At 34.3% G+C, this 15,366-nt stretch overlaps 1 protein-coding gene across 3 annotated transcripts; it reads right to left on the minus strand.

The window, feature by feature from the left end:
• Positions 1 to 3,050: 3,050 nt before the first annotated feature.
• On the minus strand, positions 3,051 to 13,618 carry LOC112527267 (SURP and G-patch domain-containing protein 1-like protein). Of its 3 annotated transcripts, none has more exons than XM_025137796.1 (9): positions 13,516 to 13,618; positions 10,665 to 11,096; positions 9,629 to 9,755; positions 8,921 to 9,027; positions 8,141 to 8,257; positions 6,480 to 6,614; positions 5,858 to 6,037; positions 4,649 to 4,827; positions 3,051 to 3,286 (listed from the first exon to the last, which is right to left on the minus strand). In XM_025137796.1, the coding sequence occupies exons 2-9, from the start codon at positions 11,014 to 11,016 to the stop codon at positions 3,260 to 3,262; spliced, it is 1,224 nt and encodes a 407-aa protein (XP_024993564.1). In that variant the 5' UTR covers positions 11,017 to 11,096; positions 13,516 to 13,618; the 3' UTR covers positions 3,051 to 3,259. The 3 variants fall into 3 exon arrangements, with proteins under 3 accessions (XP_024993564.1, XP_024993566.1, XP_024993565.1); XM_025137798.1 differs by having other exon boundaries at positions 10,665 to 11,080; positions 13,516 to 13,593; XM_025137797.1 differs by having other exon boundaries at positions 10,665 to 11,112; positions 13,516 to 13,593.
• Positions 13,619 to 15,366: the final 1,748 nt, after the last annotated feature.

Consider the following 15,366-nt stretch of genomic DNA (forward strand, 5'->3'; position numbering starts at 1 on the left):
ATAAATAAATAAATAAAACAGAAAATTAAATAAATAATATATATTAATTAAAATTTTCTTTAATTAATAATAAAATAAAAAGTAATAATCACAAAAAAACAAAAAAAACAAAAATTTATAAAACTCAAATGATTAAAGCCTAATTAGGGGTGGCATTAGCACATAATAGGGGTGCCATTAGCCAACCCCATATATATATATATATATATATATATATATATATATATATATTCTTTTATTTGATTATTGTTATTATATAATCCTGTCTTTCTCTTTATATATAATTCTTTTTTGTTATTTTATGTAACCTAATCGGTAAATACACGTGTGTTTAGTAATGCATAGATAACACTTTACCTCCATTTGTTTCAACCATCAACCTCAACAACTACTAAACTCCAAGTTTAGTCAATAATTATTGTTGTGCAAAAGAAAACATTGACTTGTTGCAATTGAAGCTATAAATCTCGATTATGTGTAGCAAATCGAGAGTCTGAAATATCAGTGTATTGATCATCAACAACTTACAAAAGTTAAAGTCGGCACGACACACTGACATTGGCTTGTTGCAATGAAGCTATAGGTGTCGATTATGTGTACCAAATCAAGAGTTTGGAATATCAGTGTACAGATCATCAACAACTTACAAAAGTTACAGTCGGCATGACACACTCGAGAAAATTCAAGGATGATCACAAATCTTCTCTTAATAGAAAGGCAAAAGTTGAAAGGAATGAAGCCTGGTCCAGAGGAGGCAACGATGCAAGCAATTTGCTACCTCTAGACCAAGCAACATTCCTTCCATCTTACTGTTTTCATCTTATCTTCATCACCATGATCACATCAATTTACTAACAACTTTCACACCAAAAGGGTAGTTTTGTAATTTCGACATGGGTAGCTCTAGAATTTGGTAGGGAATTGATGGTCATAAAATCTTGTTTTTAATTGGAAGAAGATTAGGTGATGAAGGAAAAGACAATGGAAGAATGGTAGGTGGTTTTGAGATATTCATGCTTTGTGTTTTGTCTCTTTTCATTAGTAGTTATTTCAATTTCTGTGGGTTATTTACCAAAATGCTTATTAGGTGTCATTTATCATACCAACTGATCATGATAAGGATCAAGAATCTCAACCGCTAAGTGCTTACAAAGTAAAAAACACTTACCAACAATCATTTTGATGACTGAGAATACTACCTGCAAGCAGGCCCGTTCCTGACATTTTTTAGGCCCTGGGAGAACATAAAAACAGGGGCCCCACTGCAAGAAACAAGGCTTTTAGCAACGACTTTTGTTGTCTCTAATTAAAAGTCCGTTTATCATTAGAAATAGTATATAACAAAAACATGTCGTCGCTATAATTTGTGACACATGTCATCGCTAAAAGACGCATCTTCAAAGCTCACTTTTGTAGTGACCTTCGGTAAATACAAAAAAAAATTCAATAGATGTTTTTCATTAGTATAAAATTGAGTACAAGAAATGCTAATAATTTACTGAGTAAAGAAATCTTATTTATCTTTATTATAGATATATAAAAGTGTACTTAAATTTACGTACTTCTTATTAGGTAATTTTAAACCAAGAGTATATAAACTATGGTTGATAAATTTTTATAAAAAATAAGAATTTTTTACTTTATAACAAGAATATTTGTTATTTTGATACAAAAAGAGAATTCGTGTTAATGAAATAATCGTGAGGTCAATGAGAGATTAATAATAAAGAAGATTATCAAGGTAATATCGACAAGTAGACAAATAAAAATCAATAAGAATATGAAAGAAAAGATGATTCATTGAGATCTAGTAAAAATAAATAATGAATTAAACATATAATATGCAAGCTCAACAAATGATTGTTTGAACATTTAAATAGAATCTTGTGGTGTGGTGGAATCCCAATGAAAGATACATAAGTCAAACAATTGATGAAAATATTTAAATTATATTTTYCTTCTTTTTTTGCTCAACTAAAATAAGATGTTAATATTAAAAGTTTATGGAACATGACATATATAAAAGATATTACTAAATACATCTAGTAGAAAAAATTTATTGTTTAATCACAAAATCATGAAACACGTCATAAATCATAATAACAATAGATTAATTGTCAAAAAAAAAGTAAAATATTTTATGTAGAAACAAAAATAGATAACAATAGTCAACAAAAGCAATTAGAACAACATAACCAAATAGCAATAGTCAATAAAAATAGAAATTGATAAAACTATCTAACAAAAATATATAGCAATAGCAAGCACACGATCTTAACGTTGAATTGTTGAAGTACGAAAATAGTCAAGCATATAGAGATAGCAATAGCCAACATCATTGGACCTTGTTGGAAATAAAAAAAAAATTAGAGAGGCAATAAACAATAGCATATAATGAATGACCAATTAATTTTTTTTATTTTCTTCTTCAATGTAATTAGTTGATATATTTTTGGGCCCTTATTATCTACTAAATTATTTCTCTCTTATTATATGCTACAATTTTTTGGTTTCTTTAATTTACTAAATTCCTTTAGACTACTATATATTTTAAGGGAAAAATTTGGGCCCCTGATATTTTTGGGCCCTGGGCGTGCGCCCGTGCCGCCCTCCCCAGGGACGGCCCTGCCTACAAGGTAAGTGAGGATAGTGACTTTTGATGATAGGACCTCCTAGGGAGCGTTTGGAAAACAACCCTTAATTTTGTTGTTCCCATTAAATTGTTCTAAGCGATAATTAGGTAGGAATCGTAAGTGAGGTCTCGGGTTTCTATCAGGGTATAAGGCTACCATCCACCTAAAACAGAAACACCGTGACAATTCTCTTCGCGCATGATGGTTGTTGGACCGTACATATACCCATAATTCCTACTTTTTGGTTGTCCATCTATTGTTGTAGGTTTCTTATATTCGACAAACATTCTTTCACATCGACAGTCCCATCAATTTCAAATGCAATTCCGTCATTTAGATATGACCGTCCAACAAATGTTCTAAATGGCCTAAGAGCAGTATCGTTTTCCAAACCATGGCTTACGACAACACGTAGAATGCATACACAATATTTGTTTTTATCATTCATCGGTAATATTCTTACAAATTCTTCCAAAATTGGCATAAAAAAAAGAGTTTTTTTAATTCACAAGACAAAAAACCAACAAAAATACATCAATTTCGACAATTATGAAAAACAAACTACAAAATCCCACTTCCTTTGTGTTTTGGGACGACTTCTTGAAAAGCAGTTGAAGCCTTTCCTTTCAGTAATATGCCTTCCGGGGATTTCCCTGCAAAAAGATCACCACCAACACTAGTAAAAATCATATAACATCACATTTTATGAATACACACACACATAACGTTTACAAATCCGATACATCGTACAAACTTACAAACCAGTTTGTGTTGTTTCACATATGATACAACACGTGTGAAAATGTAGTGTTTATACAGTGTTGTTTCATAACAAACTTTCTTTCTTATTACTACCCATCATCTTCAATCAGATCTTTACTGTTGTGGGATATATGGGAAACTTGGACCCCGTATCCTAGAACTAAACCCAACAAACCCTGTACATCCCACTTGAAAGTAGGATCCCAGAAGTACTTGTATCGTAAAACACATATAAAGGCTAGGTCTTATGGCTCCTTCAGTCACTGGTTCGAGTCTCCTCATGGCCACTATGGATTTTCTTGGCTGTTATCTTCAGGGCTCCATAGAATCGGTAGAGATGGACGCAAGCTAGCCCGGACACCCATGGTTACCCAGCAATACAAATCCTTTTTCCAGTAATTAAAAAACCTACCTAGCCTGGTTGGTTGAAGTTTGAACTATAACCATGTAAGGAAACCGAGTCAGGTCACTTGCAGAAACCCGTTCTTTGAATCCTATTTTCAGACCACTATGATGGTTCAACCACTCAACCTAGTAACGAGGGGAGAGGTTCAACTAGTCAACCCATTTAGTTTGGATCGAGTTATGATTCATCTAACAATGGTTGAGCTTCTAGAATTTTATCATGTTAAACTATTCCATATTTCTTTATGCTAATACTTCTATAGATGTTTAGTGTGTATATATATATATATATATATAATGCAATTTTAACATAAACTGTTAATAGTGGTCAAAAGGGGAGCCGTCTGCCCAGTAGCTTTTCCAAGTCGATACAGTTCTCAAAAATGGATTTTTTTCCCAGAAAAAAAAGATTATGTGATGGGAACTCTAGTAATTCTCAAAGGATGTTATGTGTACTCTTTAACATGAACTTTATAAGAAGTAATTAATGAAACCATCATAAATCAATGGCAGATCAACTTCCAAGATAAATGCAGAGTAAATGACTTGTTAGATCACTGTAGTTGGCTGATCTAAGAAACCATATCTCTTTCAAAAATGCAAAAGGAAACACTTCAATTCGCAACAATGAGCATTCAACACAAAAATGCCATGTAAGAAGGTTTTCTTTTTGGCATTTATTGTTCCACACTCTCGCAAACTAAAGTGTGATTTTGGCAATTTTAGTTAGTTTGCAATGAAAAAGGGAAGTACACTTTTCCAAAAAGCCAATCAATCGGTCAATTTTAATGTAAGAGAATAATCTGGAACTAATTTAAAAATGAGAGAAGCAGGCACATAATACTTACCAGAGGATTTGGTCTATGACGGTAACCAAGCATCATACGCTTTTTATACTGCTCATAGATATCATCATCAGGAGTTACCTCCCCTGGATTAGAAGCACCGACACCCAGGTGATCCTTTTTAACATTACCTTCTGTAATTGGATCTGCGATGCCACTTCTAGAACTTCCAAGCCCTTCGCCTGTGAGTTATTGTCAGAATCAAGAAGCAAGTGAGCATCATCAATAAAAAAACCTGGCAGCATAACTTATTTAGAGCACAATGTTCTATTACAATTGGAATAAAGGATAACTTGTTAAAAATCCTGTTGAAAGTTTCCCATGCAGACTTATTCACTGAAATGGCACAAAGTACTTGGCCAAGATCTAAGAATGATTCTTGAAATAAACATGGACCACCTCGGCAAGATCACTGCAAATTATAGGAAATAAAACTGGCTGCTGGGACAGGCGGGTAAGTAATTTTGTCTTTGTGAGGAGTCCATCGTACAATTTTAGTATCAAGAAAAGTGAATTCGGCAACCCACAAAGCAATTACTTGTTTGGGTACCAACCTCATACCAAGATTATGTGAAAGGGACATGATTTCCCAATTTAAAGAATGTTATTTTGTCAATTCATGTTCTTATGGAGATCTTTTTAGCTTTGAAGAGGAACCAGGTTTTGATATGGAAGGACATCAAGACATTCACCCATATATGCATTCAAAACATGACACAGATTCCTTGGAAAAGATAAGAGCATCTCCAACAGCTCCTCCAAAATGGAGAAAGTAGGAGAGAGGGGGAAATTTTCTATAAATTTGGAGGATCTTCCAAAACTAAATGAACAGAGAGAGAGAGAGAGAGGATGACTTTTTAGTTCTTCCCAAAAAAGAACTCCCCAACATACCAATAAAGTTAAATGAAAGAAGAGAGAGGATTATACTAATGAATATTTTGATAATACAATTAATGTTGGAATCTCCAAAATAGAGAAACTGTTGGAGTTGAATGCAATTTTTCTTAGAAATTTTGACATCTGCTTCTCCATTTTGGAGGAACTACTGGAGATGCTCTAAAATGCATGTGAAAGATGACATATTGGTAGTACATAAGAAAAAGTTTACCAGGATAGCTTAAAGAAAACAATTTACTAGCTAATTTCCCAGAACATAACTGGAGTAATGGAATCTATGAAGGGAACTAAAATTTAAAAAAGCAAGAAGCTTACCTTCTTTCCAACCCATTTTGGACAGAAGTCTATGGCCAACATTGTCAGCCTGGATTCTTGCTCTCTCTGCAGCTTCCTTGGCTGCTTTTTGTGCAGCAACATCATTACAGCTGGCCATGAATTTCTCCAGCTCTTCCTGAGGTATATAATCACCCATATGATGACCCCTCTTACCGGGACCTGTCGTGATACATAATGTGAGATAGAAGTGAATATCATGATATGTATTTCCGCAAGAAGAAAGGGACATTGGCCAAACGGTATCCGGGATACTAGTAGAGCCCAACCTCCGTGGAGGTCAAGGGTTCAAGACTCACCAAAAAGTGGAAAATATAAAAGACTAGGACAACATCCGGCCAAGCATCCCCTCCGCCCAAAATAAATGTCGACAATGAAAAAGGCACATAATTTTAGAAAATTGTAAGTATTACACTTTTTAATTAACTAAATGACAATTTTACCCTTGATAATAGAGAGAGTAATGGATTTCTCCATCTCATAAGGGTAGAATTGGAAGGTAGGCACTTGCTTTTGAAAGTAAACACTTATTCTAGAACAAACTAAATTAGAAACGTGGACACTTATTTTGGGATGTAGGGACTAGGGAGTAACAAATATACACCTTGGAGAGAAGCAGGTGGTGGCATCTCGTCTTTAGACTGTTTTGGCTGTCTCTTCTTTTCTTCTTGTGCAGCTTTTTTCATATAGAATTCCATCATAGCTATTGGATCTGAAGCTGATGAAGCAGTAGATTCACCTACAGTAGGAAATTTCCGTTGCATTTAAACCCTCATGAAGTCTTAATATGAGTTGACTACCTCATGCAATAACTAATATTGGCCCTAAAAGAAAAACCGACACATTAATAAATACATACACCTGTAATCAATGAAAGAGAAGTAATGCAACTCGGAAAATCAAGCTTCTTCAAAGATGAATAAAAGTTTGGCTTCTATCAAAACCAAGTAGAATGCAGTTTGTGGTAATCAGGAACGACTAAAAAAGACATACACTAAAATAAGATAAATCGCTCAATATGTGTCCACAGCATCCTCTAGTTTCCCCCCCAGCTTTCTGTATTTTCCCCCACTTGCTCTTTTTTGGCGTGTGGCTATAGGCCTGTAGAGATAACGACTCTTCTGTTGCTTTGCTAAGTGGTAGGTGATGACAAAGTAACCAGTGACTCAAAATTTGTGATTATCTATTATTGATGCAAAGTTAATAAAACAACTCTATCTATTATTAGTGCAACTTGCAGTAGTGTTGATAATGTGAAGTTAACTCCTGAAACCAAAAATATCAAGGTGGGAAACAAACAAAGTTTGTTGCATTGGAGCCCTACTACTTGGCCACATCATCCCAGTTAACTAATATTATAAAAAATATGTACTGATCGTTTAAAATGTGTGCACATTTTTTGAAGTACACTCGCGACCATTTTGAAAATTTGAGGCAGATCCAACTGGGGAATATGAATTGTGATTTGAGACTAATGGCGTAGGGAATTTAACATACTTCAATGTCCATGATATGCATATTTTTAGTTTTTCATCTTTGTCTAGTTACAGAAAGTAGAAATGATTTATAGAATGCCTCTCAGCATGACAGTTTAACATTGTTCTGCATCAGCAGACTGCTGCACTATTATACAAAATTCATACTTAATCAATCACAAACTAAGTTCTTTGAACCTTAATTTAAATTACCAAAAGATAAAATACAAGTTGTTTGACTGTCTGAGAATGCATTTTTCCATATTCGAGGTTCAGACTATCAACTTCACCATAAATGTCTTATAAACCTGGTGTTTCTATGCAAGTTAAAACATGAAACATTGAAATCGAGTTCCTTAATTTCAAATTCTGTGATGGAAGTAAATAGTATTCCCTCCTCCCAAAATTAATGTACACATTTCTATTTTAGTTTGTCCCAAAATAATGTCCACTTTCAAAAATAAAAGTCTACTTTCCAATTCTACCCTTAATTATGAGATAGAAATATTCATTACTTCCTCTATTATTAAGGGTAAAACTGCCATTTAGTTAATTACAAGTGTAATAATTACACATTTTTAAAACTGCATGCCTTTTTTATTGTGGACATTATTTTTGGGACGGAGGGAGTAGTTGTTAAATTTGCATATGACTATTGACATTACAAGCACTGCCATCTACTAAATTTGTGTGATCTACAGCAGTAACAGCACAAACCAAAATGCTTAAGTTACAACCTAAGTGCAAATCTCAATGAAAGAAAGCAACAACAGGGAAACAAATCAATTACCAAAATCAGATTGTGCACTATCAGTAGCTTCATATAAAGCTGAAGCAGGGATCTGGTAATTGGAAGATTGCTGATCTGATCTTTGAGAACCACTAGTAGTAGCAGGCTTGGCAGCACCTATCGTAGCAATTTTACACAGTTTAGGCTGATGGGGAAAGGGGGATGACAATGGTTACATTATGTGTAAACATCAAACACTCGGATATAAAAATTTACACAAACAATAAGAAACATGAATCTTCAATAAAGTAAGAATCACTTGGTCTGGAACAGGTCCCTTGTAGAACAAAACATAGTTGATTGAAAAACTGTAAGGTGTGCAAGAAAGGTCATACTAGTGAACTTCTCAGACAAAAAAGATGCAATTTACTTTTCTTAAAGGTACTAACCTCATAGGATCAGGGTGGAGTTGACACAGTTCTTGTGGCTTATTTTAGTGTCTTTTCCCAGAAATAGAGTAGTTTTAGGATTTCCAAATGTTAAGGGAGTACTGTTTGGAATCTACACGAGATTAAAGCAATGATATAATGCATATAAGAAGGCTGTATCTAAAAATAAAAACTGGTAACCATTTTAGGAGTTATGACTTTGTAATATAAATGTTTAACCTATGACCATCAATCTACAACCTAAACAACTAAAACTATTTAAACAAGGCGCTTTCATCATGAAATCCAATTACAATGTATCTCCTCCTGATTCAGCAGGAATGTTGCACCTCAACAAATACCATGAGCATGGTGCAACAAAAATAATAGCATTTAGGGCTATTGCACAAACCAGTATGTGGTAATTGGGAGTCTACAGATTGCACCAGAGCCTTTTCCTCCTCAATAAGTCGGTATTCATAATATTTGTAATCAGCACTACTTTCGTCAAACAGGAATCTGCAAAGAAGTCAGAGCATCAACTTTAAGATGTTCTCTGTTGTGAGCACATGGTGTCGATGATGGTATAGCATTCACATCCAATAATATAGAAATTAGAAAGAAAAAATATTGCATAGGTTGGCGCACGATTATTTGTTTCTATATAAAATTACATAGCAGTATGGAGCACAGTTTGAACAAAATCACTGCAAAGAAATATATGATACTATATATGTGTGCATAGAGATAGACACGTTGAGAAAGAAGAACTAAACGTGCAGCCTCTCTACTCACAGGGGTAGAGAAAAGGTCTGCGTACATCATATCTCACAGATCTTACTTCCGAGTGGGATATACTAGGTACATTTGATTTGGTTTTGCAAAAAATTGATTTATAATGTTTAAACACAAAAAGGTAGTAAATTCATACTAACAGCGTCAACTCACTTCCACCACATACTTCCTTCCACCTAATGGTGGGTTCAAGTAAATAGAGATTATACTCAAAAACATGTGAATAGAGATGACAAGCCAGTAGCAGCCAGGCATGTGCACATATAATTCTTGGACCAAAGTACAAAGAAAAATCCAATCATAGTTGCAACTGTAATGAACATACTTGAAAGGGGTATCTCCAGGATTCTTTTGCCGTGTGATATGCTCAAACTGCCTTCCATTTTTTGCCACAAAACTTGCTAATTTTTCTGCGACCTTCTTTATTGTGGGATCACTTGGACATGGTGGTGCTGCATGTCACTTAAGAACCAATTAAATCAAGAGCATGAACAAGGGAATCTAAATTATTCCTGTAGCAGGCTGCCACAGATTCCAAATCTGTCACTGAACATCCCTTTCCACCAATGTTGACAGAGGTATTATGTATTAGCTGCATTCATCAGATAAAAGTAATTCAAGAATGTTTTGTCCTCTTCACACCATTTTGGTAGTATAAGCCTGAAATTTTCTCCAAGTACACAATGAAATGAACATGCCTCACATCACATTCTAATTAGATAGATCTCTTGCAAAAATGCACTTCAGAAAACTGACTTTCCTCCAACCACTAAAACATTCATCTTATTTGAGAAAAACTACAAACAGTCAAACAGTGCACGGCAGGTTTACAGCTACACATCCACTATAAGAATTTTCTTTTGGAGGGGAACCAAGAGGGGCTATAGAAGCTAGCATCTGAAAAATGAACTTCAGATAAAACAAACTATTTCCTTAATTGGTGAAATCATTTTAACAAATTTATTTAGTATTCAAAAGACAAGGGCGTGCATTATATAACTATGACCAAAGAGCATATCAATTAATACATTAAATTACTGAACAGTTGGACAGAGGGAAAGCTTCATAGACATTTTTGGGGGTGCTAAAACTAACATGATGTTTACAGTCCAACTTATGTTTTAAACGGTTAAGGAGAACAGAGTCATGTGAAAACCACAGAGAGAACAGTAGGATATTTTATTCATAAGTAATCCCTACAAACCCTTGAGAAGATCTATATACCTGAATCAATGCATCTGCACAAACCAGATATATGCATGCAATTGCTGATGTGCGAAATGAGTGATCATAATTATTGAAGTAATGAAACTACTCTCAGGTCAATGTGAAATAGGTAGAATAATATAAGATGTAATTACCAACAACAACTTGTTTTAGTGACCGATCATATGCATCAGGCTGGTCCAACTTTTGCCTTTTTATTGGTCCACCACCTGATGCTTTGCCAGCATTCTTCTCATCTTCATCCTCGTCTTCACTTAACTTGACAGCAGGTGCGACAAGCTTCGATTTTTGTTTTAGGCTGAATGTAAGTTTGCCAGAGGAAGGAGCCGGGTTCATTTTGCGAGAATCACTAGCTCTAGACACCGAGCCACTACTACTAATAACAGGATTAGGTTTTCCGGGCACTGATAAAGTTGGATCCATTCTAGATGCCTCTACTTTATCACCTTTTCCCTTTTCTTGCTGAAGTTGTTTGAACCTCTCCATACATGAACTATCATTCACCTAGAAGCTGTTCCTTTCTCCATTGGTTGGAGCCAGGTTCTTCTCGCTGTTTATAGAAACCACTGCTTGACAAGTAAGCTTACAAGCTATTCAGATAATGAAACGGAACTGAATGATATCAAGAAAGATAAAAGAGCAAGTTTGCTCGAGTGATGTTAAATAAGTTAAATAAGTAATGGTTCCATTAAAAGATAAAACTGAAAGACCTCGAGAACAAAACCACCTGATATAATTTGATGAATCATAACAAAAAGATAAAGACCCCAAATGACAGTAATGCAGGATAACTGCAAGCATAAGTTTTAAAGCATGCCTTCAAATTCCGACAGATCTTTCTATGGTGGCTTATCCAAAGCTCTAAAGCTCATAAAAGGTTCTGAACAAGAAAAACTATGAGCATGCCCACAATAATTTCTTTTATTTTAATTGAAAAATCCAAAAAAACCCAACATAAGATGGGGAATTTTATGGCCAGGGAGAAATAAAATACAAAAACCATAAGGGACAATGTCAAGAAAAATCAGCCAGAAGACATCAAATAATACAGTCCATAACTAAATTATATTCAACAATTACTCATGTTTAGGCACAGACTACAAGGGGTGTTTATTGCATGGCTCTCTCTTAAATTGTGTTCCCTCTTTCATGAAACAGCAGCATGCATGACTGCAGTCCATATTAATTTGGTAACACGTTGAATACACATTCTGTTGACATTTTTACATATGATATACTGATATTGGATTCTATGGAGTCAAAGCAGCCCATGAAGTCACATCTGCATCAATGACTTCTGACAACCAACAAGTTATGAAACTTAAACCCTTCATCAGTAATTTATAGATGAAATATGATGGATGTGGCAAAAGCCATAAAACTATATGGTCTACGATGTTATATGATTATATCCAGGATGCTGGAGTTGAAGTGTTGACATTCAATTTCCAACAGTGATGAGTATAATAGTCACTTCTGATAGTATTAGTACATGGCATAACAAGTTAAAAACAGCTTATTTTGGCTGAGTGTTGACATAAAAAAACTGCTTTCTTGAACAGATCCTCTCTAACAAACCAAAAAATGCGCAGCACCTAGAAGCATAAGTGAAAGCTGGAAAACCTTCATAATTGTAACTGCAGATATGTCAATAAATCTGCAAGCAAGCTAGAGTTGATGGCCAAAATTCATTGAGGATTTCTCAATACTGATGCAGCAAGAAGAAAAAGAAGAAGAACGATTGATACTCTCCCAGTCAACAAAATGCTACTTTTTTCCATTTTTTACTCTCTAAAAAAATCGCATTTTGTTTGGTAAATTTTCAATGGTACTTTTCTTTTTTGCCTATTAGTAATCATTTCTTGAAATAGTATCTTCAATTTTGATCCATGAGTTACCTTTATTTGTCCTTGTTAAGGGACATTCTATACATTCGATAAATAGTCAAAACAATTTATTATTAAATGACATGTCAAGTCAAATGTTATATGTGGGAATGGTGGGCCTCTGAAGTACGTTTTCATATGTTCAAGATAGCCGTTCCTTATTAGTCCAGAGTGCCAAAGAGTCAATGTCCTTCCTCTCTTGATGCTCAATATTGTGTTTGCACACAAAAGTAAACCATATACTCTAAACTGGACCGAACCTCCTATCTACATCAAAATTATCTTCCCAACACTTAAGTTTATCTAATCCTTGAAGAACTTTCACTCGTGTCTCATGAAGAGCACGCAAGTGAGTTGTTACATGCGCATAGAATACAGTAGTCCATCCCCATCTTAAATTGAGGCTCACCAATTCAATTTTCTTAAAGTAAACATTATGGTTGTATTGTAATGTGACCAAGAAACATAAACCTACTCCAAATGATGGTTTATCAAAGAAAATTCATTCTGCAATTCACACCCCCCAATGCTATTCACCTATGTGACTTAATGGGTGTTTACTTGCGGCTTAATGAGCTTAATGGTGTAATTGGCTTGTTCGCACAGCTCGTTTAGGCAGTTTACTTGCGGCTTATTCGCGCAGAAGGAAATGTTGTCTTGTCCCCATTCAGCCAAAATAAAAACATCTCTATCCCCTATAATTGAGACACGCCTCCTTCCAGATTACGAACACGCCTCACGCCTCCATTCAAAACCCTAGCCAGAGACCTTCTTTCCGGCGACCTTCGTCACCTGTTTATATCTGTCTGTTGTTCACATACTTCTCATTTTTCTAGATAATACGAGTGTCCATAACGAAAATCTTCAGCCACAAAAACGAAATCAACATAAATCACATGTCCAGTCATATGAAAGAAACAATCAAAGTTCATCCCGAGTACCCAAATACCATTACTTCAAAACAAAAGTAGAAACGCACAGAAAACCCTTGAACTGAAATTGACGAATTGAACAGTAAATCGATCAAAAATAGCTTCCCACTTTCATGAATTACAATAGAAATGCATACAAATTCTAATAAATGAACAAAAATACCTACCGACAATTTTGGAAGAAACGCCAAGGGGAGGATCACCAGGAGAGGAGATGGTTTTCAGATCATCAAAGGATTTGGGTAATTGCTGCCCTTCTGTTTACCCTCCTTTTTTTCTAGCAATAATTTACATTTAACACCCCCATTGTTTTCCAAAAGCCATAAGAGGTCTCCTTCAATCTATTCTCCATTTTTATATAACTCATTTGTATATATGTTTAGTAACTGTGAATATATATATATATATATATTGAAAAAATTAATTGAATGTGATATACGTAAAAAATATGGATAAGTTGTATCAAATGGTTGATGATGAAAAAAAAAATTATGAGTAAAGAAATAACATATTCAAGGTTAGAAGAATATTTTTATGTACCAAAGTATCAACCCGACTAACCTGTACAGTTTAGGTTGGGTTGCACTTTGATTTGGGTTAAGATTTTTCAAACCACAAACATTATATTGAGTTGTTCAAATGTCTTCAATTAGATCAACTCAACTCAACTCATGAACACCCCTAGTTTCATGTATGAAATGACATTTATGTGGAACATGGAGAAAAGAGAGTGAAACAAACTAAAAGAGGTTTGTTCCATCCCCGCTTTATATGGAAAAAAGATGGAACAAGTTTATATTTTACTAATACACCATCAAAATTCTTAGTTTATTTCTAAAACATCAAATACGTAATTTTATTTATTGTATTTTATTCTTTTTAAACTTTCAATTTACTTTTCTCAAAATTCCGTTTTTTATTTTTTAGTTAATTTAGACAGTTATTAAATATTAATCATAAGAACATAAATTACTTTGTATTTAGTTAATTTATGCATTGGCTTCACCAACTAGCCTAGTTTCGGACATGTATGTGCGTTATATTAGATCTTCAATAAAATTTAATGGACTTCTATTATAAACTACTTTATACATTCTGTTTATTTGTTCTCAAACCCAGTGTAAAAGGCACACTCATTTCAGGAATCCAACAGTTGCCTAACATGAACTTGACAACTGTAAAATGGTCTGCAATCTCTGGATTCATAATGGCATGATAACCAGACCATTTCACCCTCTTACTCTCTTGGTCCTTGATGCTTAGACCATCCACAAACTTGTTTATGCTTTCATTTGTGTCACATTAAGGTGGCGTTTGTTTTTTAAGAGGTTCTGAAATCTGAAGTCTGATTTCACTTCTAAATTTTAAGAGGTGGTACTGAAGTATGAAATCTGAATCAGTCAGACTGTTTGTTTTTACGTCTGAAATTTGAATCAGTCAAGTTTTGGATATGATAGATTTGGATCGATCTGGGTCATGAATTTACGAGAATACGTGGATCGATCTGGGTCGTGATTGATTTGGAGATCGAATGTCTTGCGAGATAGATTTGGAGGACTAAATCTGGAGGTGAGGATGGAGGGGAGAGTCTGGAGAGAGCGATTAAGAGGATTTAAGTGATATGTTATCACTTTTTTTCAGAACAAATTAAGAGATTTCAGCTCTTATTTATATAAAAAAACAAACGGTCTGAAAATAAAAACGTCTGACCGGTTCAGACTTAAGAGACATTAAGTGGTTTTTTTCAAAAAACAAACAAGCCCTAACTTTTACAATTACCATATATACACATGCAATTCTCCTACATTTTTTAAAGTGGTTCCCACTACAACATTAATTAAACATATATAATTATTAAAATAAATATATAATTAATGTGATGGTTCTACATATATAATTTTATATACATATAGAGCTTGCAAATGCGATTATAAAAGGTAAAAGTCTGACAACCAAATTCTAACCATATAACATGTCATGTGTAATGAAAAACTATTTGTAATTGCATAAAAAAATGT

This window comes from Cynara cardunculus, assembly GCF_001531365.2.
Source record: "Cynara cardunculus var. scolymus isolate 2C chromosome LG 15, CcrdV1, whole genome shotgun sequence".
In the NCBI taxonomy this organism is placed as follows: domain Eukaryota; kingdom Viridiplantae; phylum Streptophyta; class Magnoliopsida; order Asterales; family Asteraceae; genus Cynara; species Cynara cardunculus.